At 37.4% G+C, this 9,392-nt stretch overlaps 2 protein-coding genes across 3 annotated transcripts; both read right to left on the bottom strand.

The window, feature by feature from the left end:
- Positions 1-2,919: 2,919 nt before the first annotated feature.
- spi2 (Spi-2 proto-oncogene) lies at positions 2,920-4,916 on the bottom strand. The gene is made up of 5 exons (XM_055026359.1): positions 4,827-4,916; positions 4,683-4,755; positions 4,500-4,597; positions 3,588-3,741; positions 2,920-3,227 (listed from the first exon to the last, which is right to left on the bottom strand). Exons 1-5 carry the CDS (start codon positions 4,914-4,916, stop codon positions 2,920-2,922), a joined length of 723 nt encoding a protein of 240 aa, XP_054882334.1.
- A 553-nt stretch (positions 4,917-5,469) lies between these two features.
- On the bottom strand, positions 5,470-8,036 carry spic (Spi-C transcription factor (Spi-1/PU.1 related)). 2 transcript variants are annotated; one of them, XM_055026370.1, is made up of 5 exons: positions 7,962-8,036; positions 7,781-7,868; positions 7,585-7,706; positions 7,439-7,547; positions 5,470-6,673 (listed from the first exon to the last, which is right to left on the bottom strand). In XM_055026370.1, the coding sequence occupies exons 1-5, from the start codon at positions 8,034-8,036 to the stop codon at positions 6,195-6,197; spliced, it is 873 nt and encodes a 290-aa protein (XP_054882345.1). In that variant the 3' UTR covers positions 5,470-6,194. The 2 variants fall into 2 exon arrangements, with proteins under 2 accessions (XP_054882345.1, XP_054882346.1); XM_055026371.1 differs by having other exon boundaries at positions 7,439-7,544; positions 7,962-8,027.
- Between the last annotated feature and the right edge of the window lie 1,356 nt (positions 8,037-9,392).

The raw sequence follows: 9,392 nt of genomic DNA, 5'->3' as shown, positions 1-9,392 counted from the left end.
CTTTTTTCTTTTCTTTGCCATAATCACTTTTGGCAAAAAGTGATTATTATTGACCATTATTTCAGGAAACCTTAAACAAATGCTATGTTAAATCCATTAGTATAAATGACAATCAATTTAAACAGCAAAATATTGAAGACGGCTGTTTACATCTAGTTAGTAAATTTATTTCAAGGTTTTCAAGCTCTTTAGGAAGATTGACTGAAATCAAACTATTTTCAGCCTCCAATTGTTCAGAATGTGAGATTATCTCTGTCCCTTGAGTTTCTGAGATAAATATTTGCTGCTGTTATTGTAGCTGTATTTTAGTTTCGTTGAGCTCCTCCTGTTATTTTGGGATTATTCCCTTGATAGATGAACAACAATAGCAGGAGGGTGAGATATAAAAGGAAAAGGTGTCGTCATTGTCACGGGTCTCAGCCTGACGTCATGTTATTCTCAAACAAGGTGCAGCAAATTCAGGGAATCTGTTGATTTATATTGAAAGAAAAGTTAAACATGACAAGCAGGGAGCTGGTGCAGATTCCAGATATCGATTTAATCCAGGTGGAATGCTTGCCAAGAACAGCAGGCTTACCAACCCAGAGAATAAATACAGGGGAGATGCCTGGAGGGAGGCAAAATGCTCTATACTTAGAAAGCCATCATAAACCTTGACATTTGACACGTGCTTGTGGAGAATTTTATTGTGAATTATAAAAGTCCTGGTTGAACCATTTGTCTCATCAAACTTAAATGATGGGGTTAAAGAGAGATTATATGCCAAAGCTGCAGGAAATGCGACCGACAATAAGCCCAGAAATCTACAGTTCAACATGAATGCTCAAACTTCTGGAGGGATTCTAACTCCAACAAAGTTGCTTTTGATTAAATTTGTTGCCTTGTGTTTTAATTCAGTCCCACCTGGGTCAATTCTTTGCAAAACTGCACTTTGCAGCAAAAACAGCTGGAAGTCTTGTTTTATTTGGTAGATTTGAACATCAATAGATTGAGTTTTCCCCGTGTCATTCAATTCAAGCCCAGTCTGCAGTAAACAAATCTTCAATTTTATTTAGTTGTGCGTTTTTATGATTGTTGTCCTGATAGAAGTTGAACAACTACCCCAGTCTCTTGAACTTTGCAGCCTCTAAATGTTTTTTTTCTTCTTAATTTATTGGCTCTTATTCAGGGTATTGAATCCAAATTCAGACCACACTATTCAGATTTTACTTTGTAAACATTATATCTCTTCCTTCCACATTACAATTATTCTTTAGTTACAATGTATATCACATGCAAATACATACAAGTTTGTGGTTATAATGTGAGAAAATGTTGAAAAAAACTTTTGTAATTTTATTTTTTTCAGGCTTCCACATTTGCGGCTCAGTAAATGGTGGATATGGGGAAGTGGGCCTGGCGCTGGCATGTCCAGTTGGTAATTCTTGCAACGTAAGAAGAAACCGAAACCTTAAGGAGCAAGCAGCTTTGAGAAGGACAACACTGACACCCTGTGGTTTGTAAGGTATATGTCGACTTTCTCCATATTTCACCCAGCTGAGAGCAAACACCTAGTTTCAAAAATAAAAACAGATTTGGATTCACTGAGACTCAAACCTCAGAGACTTTCTGTGCAAACATAATAACCAGGAAATACTTCAACCCAAAAGGGAAACATTTTTAATGCTACCAGGCAGCATTAACAGGATTTCTATGGCAAGCAAAACATTTTTTCCATATTTTAAGAAAAATAATCTGCTACCAGTACCAGTACTTTGTCATCAATTTTAAGAATTTATTGACTTGAATCAATCTCCCTTTTCTTGCTGAAAAGTTGCTTCTGCATTAATTTTGTCTTATTTAAGGTGTACTAAGATATTTGGACAAGAAACTAGACGAAAAATACTTGGTTGTATTTTGAGCTTTTGCAGTGCAACAGATTTGATTGTTTTAGTTTGTAAATCTAAATGCGCTCGTTGACCTTTGATGACCTCAATTTATTAATATTCTTAAATTAATGATGTCTCAAGCAAAATTTTTTGTTTAATTTAAAGAACCCGGGCTTCCCAATTTTATAACACAAAATCCTACCAAATATATTTTGTCTAATTTCTAATGCAAGATATGAGCTTGTTTTAAGTCAATAATTTCTTAATACTGTTGAAAATTTACTAGTTCATTGGCAGATTATTTAACTTAACATAACATGAGAAAATGTCTTATTATAAGTGAAATAATTTGACAGTGGAATTAGCACTTTAAGATTAAGAAATAATTTACTTGTCATTAACTTACAAGTAACTAGAAAGTTACTAGGAAGTTACTTGTAAGTTAATTTTGTCTTATTTCAAGTGAACTAAAATAGTTGACCAAAAATAAAATTTTATGTTTGTATTTCTACTTATTCTAGTGCAGATATACTAGCCCACTTAAAATAAGACAAAATTAACTTATAAGTAACTTTTCAAAAAGATAAGAGTTTCTTTTGAGTCAGTAATTCTTTAACATTCATGAAAAAGTACAAGTTCCACCCCCAAAATATTTAACTTAAAATAAGACATTATAATTATTTTCATCAATATTAAGGAATTATCTACTTAAAACAAGCTCATATATCTTGCTGAAAAGTTATTTGTAAGTTAGTTGGATGTTATTTCAAGTTTACTAAGATATTTGCAATGCAAACTAAGATTGTGTTGTTGTAAATATCTGAGCCAGTGTGTATAATTTAGAAAATACACAACATATTTAAAGTAATTATAAGTAATTTCTAGAGAAAGAACTGCTCCTTTACACTAACGTTAGTTGTGTGCATCTTTGTTTGAGAGGAATTACAGCAAAGTGTCCTTAAACTACAAATGTAACGTAACAGCAAGTTTTTATTTAGTTCTGTATTTACACCACAGTAAAATGTGAAAAGAGAGAGTTTGCAGTATAGATCTACGGATCTCCTCTGTGACCCTTCTGCAGTGATATCAGCGTGTCCCGGCTGAACTGGTAGGTGAGTTTTTTCTTCACCTTGAAGATGTGACCCGATCGGGCATAGTTCCTCAGAGCGCGGGACATCTTCTGGTACGTCATGGGCCTCTTGTTGCCCTTTCTCTGACCCCAGAGCGCCGCCACCTGGTCCTTATTCCTGGAGGAGAAGCTGAACACGCCGGGCGGCGCCGGCGCCCAGGACAGGCAGTGGGCCATGCTCGGGTCCTGCAGCATCTCAAACAGGAAGTGGAAGAGCCGCAGCCTTCTGCCTGCAGGTGTTGAGCAAACCGTGAGTGGCACATGTGATGGAAGGGGATTTGAAAGGGAGATGTTCAATATGAAATTCACAGCAGTTAATGCTGGTTACAGTTAATCATTCCCTCAACCACATCCATTCCCAGAAAATCTCTAAAGAGATAATAGATCTGTATGTCAGAGGCCAGACTTGTAAACACTGTGGTTATCTGATAGATATGTAAAATAAGTTAGTGCGCTAAGCCAAGCACAGCTCCATTGTGTTTTACAGTAAAGGGCAGGTCTCTTATTTGCTCTCTTGGTATTATTTCCCCCAGGCTAATAGCAACTGTGACAATAACAGTGTCTAATGACCAGAAAAAAGGAGAACTCACCCCTCCCTGCTGCAGCGGCTGGGTGTTTGGATGATTGTCTCTCAGCGACAGAGTTTGGCACTGACCCACACTCAGACAATGTCGCTGTTGTGCTTTGGCCATAGATGGCTTGGGCATCATGGTTTAGGAAGGTCTGAAATACAGGTTTGACGTCCTTTGATGGAGTCAGAGAAGAAAATGAATTTGGTTCAAAACGTGCAGCCTGCATAGCTTCCTTACAAAAGACTGATGTATTTAATTTATTTATTTATGCCTGTTAGTTCTACAACCACTGAAAACTCAAACTTGCGTTTGCTAAATCTAGGCACATTTGTAATGGAAACAAAGCCAATGACAACTTCTGCATTTCTCCACTTTTCCTCCAGACTTGAAGGCTTTCTGAATTAAAAGCAAAAATTACTTCCACCTAAAATAAATACAAAAAAAGCTGTGCTTTGAACATCTGAACAATATTTCAGGAATTTTATTTTCCTGAGATAAAATCAGGAAAAAAATCATCCATCTTAAGACTGATTTTTATTACGTAAGATTTCTGTTTTAAAAAATAATTTTTTAATGTAATATTCAGATTTTTGGTTTTCATAAATTCATGGTGGCTCTACACATGAATGTCCATTTTTAAATTAAATTACTAACTAAATTAACATTTTATTCATGTCATATTTAGGTGCCAGTGAAAAGGCTTCATAGTTACTTTAATTTGTAGAACATTAACGGGGAAACAAACATGTGTGTTCATGTGTGTGTGTGTGTGTGTGTGTGTGTGTGTGTGTGTGTGTGTGTGTGTGTGTGTCATGTGTGTGTGTGTGTGTTCATGTGTGTGTGTGTGTGTGTGTGTGTGTGTGTGTGTGTGTGTGTGTGGTGTGTGTGTGTGGTGTGTGTGTGTGTGCGTGTGTGTGTTTGTGTGCTTACAGATGCATCATGGTATGCCCAGCTTTCATCACAGGTTTGATCCAAAGCCACATCTCCTCCATGCACAGGCTCACCTAAACCAAAAGATTCCTTCTCTGCTAAAAAATCAAACAAAAACAAAAAATTAAAAACAAACTCAATTAAAATTAGGAAATAAAATCAACCTGTAGTTGCTTTTCGTACCATTTTCTGGAATACTTTGTCTGTAGTATTCCTCGAGAAACTCTAAAATCACTTCCAAGTCAGACTGATTGTCCTGGAAAGAATTTTGATACAGTTTTTAAAATAATATTAATGCAGTTAAAGTGAAGCTTGTGTGCTCTTTACCATCACCGACGAATATCTGCGGTCGCTCAGTCTTTTTGCAGTTTCACCCAGATGACTCTGAGACGCGCAGCCCTTCTTATACCCTCCCATGTTAGCACATCACCAAACGTCTTGTGGAGCCTGAACTCCCTGAAACAATGACCAACGATCCCACAAAGCCCCCCGACTGCGCCACCAGGCAGCTCACCGACACTGACCACATCCTCCCCGCTGCAGCAGATAAGACCCAGAACGGGAGGCAGCCTTAACGCAGCGCTCCGATTTCAGGGAAAAAAAACACTTTTCCTCAGGATGTGTCTAAATTTTTGTGTTTTCTGTTGTAATAATTCATTCATGGAGGAAGAAAACGCAGCAATGCAGTTTTTTTGTTGTTGCAAATGTAGAACATTTATTAAAACATTTAAAATACATATTTTTTATTCTATTCTAATTGTCAAATTAGATATTTTTTCTCAGGAATAGTCTGAGTTTTTATTTACTCTGTGGCTTTTGTAATAATTCATCACAGATGAAAAGCTTAAAAATAACTGAAAGTCCGAAAGAAACATAGGGATGCAGGTTTTTTTTCCAAATGTAAAACATTTATTGAAACAATCAAAATGTTTTCATCAACAAATAGTTGTTACAAAAAAATCAGCTTCTTCATAAATGGTCAAATTCTAATACATTTAATCCAGTTTTAGATATTTTAGGCTTAATTTTTCATATTTTCAACATTTTTAAACATTTTGAAAAGTTTTCAGTACAAGTTAAAACTTAAGAGTTCAAATTATATAGAAGTTAAGCTTATTTTTATTATTTAACAGTGATGGTTTGATGCCCTGTAGGAGATCTATACATAATCTCGTTATCTGATCTCCTGTTAGGTGATTTTATTAAATGCCACTGGAAATGTTAAAAAGTCAGTTTAATAATAATACAATATACGCTTTACAGTGATTCATAACTTGCATAAACAGAGCTGTTTATGCAAGCTGTGTTTGCATTAACAGAGCTTTCATAGCTAGAGTTGTTATACTATGACTAAAGTTGTATAACTGTGGAAATAAACAAAATATTGAATAAAATATAAACAGTTATCACAACAGTTTTGAGAGAAAAATGCATGTTTCTTCAAAAAACTCAGATCAAAAAGGCTTCAAAATAAGGACTCATATCAAAACGAGAACATAATCTTTTACTTCAATTTCAACATCACTTTTGACAATATTTACAGATTATTTACAGAAACTGTTGAAATAACCGGACCACATCGCGTGCTGCTTTCAGCTCATCATCCAGAGAATATTTAGATGCAACATACAGACGAAAGTCTTTTAAAGAATCCCTCCAAATGAGGAACGTTTTCAGGATCTGCTGCCTGTTGGCTCACAGTTTGGCTGAGCTGTGTGAGGTGAAGCTCGCCGCCAGGTCGTAGTCTTCCTGAAGCTGGTAGTGTGCGTACCAGCCGTGCCAGTCCGCTGCTGACCCGGGGTAGCTCTGCTCGGAGGGGCTTTCCTGCCGACTGTGGGCGTCGTCCTGTGCAGACGGGGCCTGCAGGTGCATGGGTACCTGCGCCGAGCCGAGCCTGTGCAGGATGTCTGGGTTGAACTGGTAGGTGAGCTTGCGGCGCACTTTGACGATCTCGCCGGTGCGGCTGTAGTTCCTCAGGGCTCTTGCCATCTTCTGGTAGGTCATAGTTTTGCGGTTGCCCTTGCGCTGGCCCCAACACTCAGCCAGCTTCTCTTTGTTCTTGGAGATGAAGTGGAACGTGCCGTTGCTGCTGTCCGTCCACTGTATCGAGTCGCCCATGCTGGGATCGTTCAGGGCTTCGTGGAGATACTCGTACAACCTGAGCTTTTTACGTCCTGCCAACATGGATTTTACACCTATTTAGTGCTGATTAAACATCAAAAGTTGCTCTCTTACAGTGCAAAACCGCTAAATCTTAACAGTGTCTAGTTCATCTAACTTAGTACACTTAAAAAGGACTAAACTAACTTAAAATAGTTTTCCAGTAAGACATAGGAGCTTGTTTTAAGTGAATAATTCCTTAATATTGATTAAAAAGTTCTTGTTCCATTGGCAGTTTATGAGACTAATACTTGTTATTCAGTATTAAGGAATTATTCACTTAAAACAAGCTCATATTTCTTGCTGAAAAGGTTCTTGAAATAAGTCAAAACTGACTGAGAAGTAACTTTTCAATAAGATATAGCAGGTTGCTTTAAATAAATAATTCCTTAAAACTGATGAAAAAGTGCTAATTCCACTGGCAGATTAATTGTTTTATTTTAAGTTAAATAATCAGCCAGTGGAAATATCACTTTTTTATTAGTTTTAAGGAATTATTTACATTAAACAAGCTCCTATATCTGGCTTAAATGTTACTTGTAAGTTAGTTTTCTGCAAAGATAGAAACTAGAAGAAAAAATGTCACTTTTATAAAATAATCCCCTAAAGGGATTTTGGAAAAAGAAAAAAAAAATCACTACTTCTTTCTTTCCAAAAGATGATTTAGTCAATAAAAAAGCATTTATTTCTTTGTTTTGCCTAAAACATTTTAGGAATTTCACAAAATCCTTGGTGAGATTTTGTGTTTTTGCAGATTAAAAACCTTAAAATGAAATCACCTTTGCTGTTCCTCTGTGGTGGGACGATGGGGTAGAAATGCGGCGAATCGTTCGGCACCGAGTGGCTCAACGAGACGTCGGGGGGGATGACCTGAGGCCAGGAGTGCTGCTAAGAGATTCAAGATTTAATGTAAAAATTTAACTACAGTTGTTTCGCTCCAGTCGTATCCTACAGCCGGGATGTCAGATTGGTGTGCAAAGACGTGGTAGGACATCTGAACCTGCAGAGACGACGGCTGGCTGCTCAGCGTCTCGAAATACTTGCACTCTGGAAGAGAAATAAAATGTAAAATTGTATTTGTCGAACATGTTTTCGATCTCTCGAGATGTAACAAGATGTACCTGGACTGTAGTATGCATTGTGTGAATGCTGCTGGATCACATCTATTGCATCCTGAAAGTGTTGGTTGATCTCAGGATCTAAAGACGTCTGGGAAAAAACAGAGGAATCAGGGTTAAAACAGAAAAAAGGTTTAGTAAATGACCATCCTGGTTGCGATTGTAAAGGATTCTTACAACTCACCATCTTATAGGTTGGAGTGTTTCCCTCAGAGGAGGCCATTTCTGTCCTAATAAAGCGAATGGTGCAGGTACTCATCTTGCACAGGTATATATACGTGACGCAGAACTCCAGCACCTCCGCCACATTAATGGGCAGAGCGGCAGGTCAATTTAAATGTGTTAATGTCGCACGCTTCTTCTTTCCTGGTAGCACAGATATTGCTGAGCATCTCGTTCCCCCCTGGATTGCCAAGATCACAATCTACAAATAACAAAAAGCTCTTAAGCCAGGAATACCACCAATTTGCAGCCTGACCAAAGAATTTGCATACTGGGTGCTTGACATATATCTAATATACACATCTGTGTTTAAAGCTGCAGGTTAAGGTTCAGAGTTTCTCATAGTTTCTTGGGTTTCCTTCAAATATGTGGATTTTTCAGTTATCAACTTTATTTTACACAACAAGCTGCTTTCGACATCAACCTGCAGCGCTTAGGCAGAAAATGAGGCAATAAAAGTCAAGACCAATTAAACACCTAATTCACCTGAACACTATAAACACTTCTGGTCGTGATTGTATAAGTTAATGTTTAATGCTGCTCTGACTACTGCAGAGCCGACTCGTGCCTTTCTTTGCCCAACAGAGTCCGTCCTGCTGTTCAAATAAACAATCCTTTTTTTGAGAAGTTAATTTATCTCTCGGCTCCAGTTTTAAATATCAACTGACTCGTTCCTGAAGTTCCCCTTTCGGCCCAGAGCGCTTCGCGGCACACACCGCTCAGACAAAAGAGTCGGACACGCATGCTTTAATGCGTGAATAAAAGGTTACATAATCAGCTTTCCCTGCATTGCTTCACAAAAATGTGAAGGGATTTATATTAATAAATGTTGAGATTTTCACTCTTAAAGCTGTTGTTTTTCTGTTAACTTTAAGCAATAAATACACAGTGTCACAGGAAATGACCGTGTTGTCTGGAAGATGCAGACCTGTGTGTGTATGCGTGTGTGTGTGTGTGTGTGTGTATTTAGACGTGTGTTTCCTGCCGGTGCAGCAGGCTGATAAAAACAAAGAACCACAAACCTTTTTCCCCCTCTCCCACTCCATCTTTCCCTGCTCCCATTCAAGGTGAAGCTCCATAAATTAGAGACCACAAGCTGTCAGCCTGCAGCTGAAACTCATGTTTGGTTACTTTCTTTAATATCATATCACCTTTCGTTCTAATATCCCACCTATCTGAAACATAATACTGAATTTCAAACATATTTTTTTGTATTTTACTTGATTTTGTTGTATTTTACTGCATTTTTTGCAAAAAAGCATTTATTTGAAGCTTTTTATACAACTCATTTTATTGAAAACGTGTGTAATCTATTGTTCAGATGTTCTACTCAACTAAAAAAAAACAAATTTTACACTTTATTAGCAAAAAACCTTTCGTTTGAGAACATTTT

Source organism: Poeciliopsis prolifica, unplaced genomic scaffold (genome assembly GCF_027474105.1).
Source record: "Poeciliopsis prolifica strain line A6 unplaced genomic scaffold, Auburn_PproV2 SCAFFOLD197, whole genome shotgun sequence".
Lineage (NCBI taxonomy): Eukaryota > Metazoa > Chordata > Actinopteri > Cyprinodontiformes > Poeciliidae > Poeciliopsis > Poeciliopsis prolifica.
Note: the sequence above shows the minus strand (reverse complement) of the source record. Positions and strands in the feature narration are given on the sequence as shown.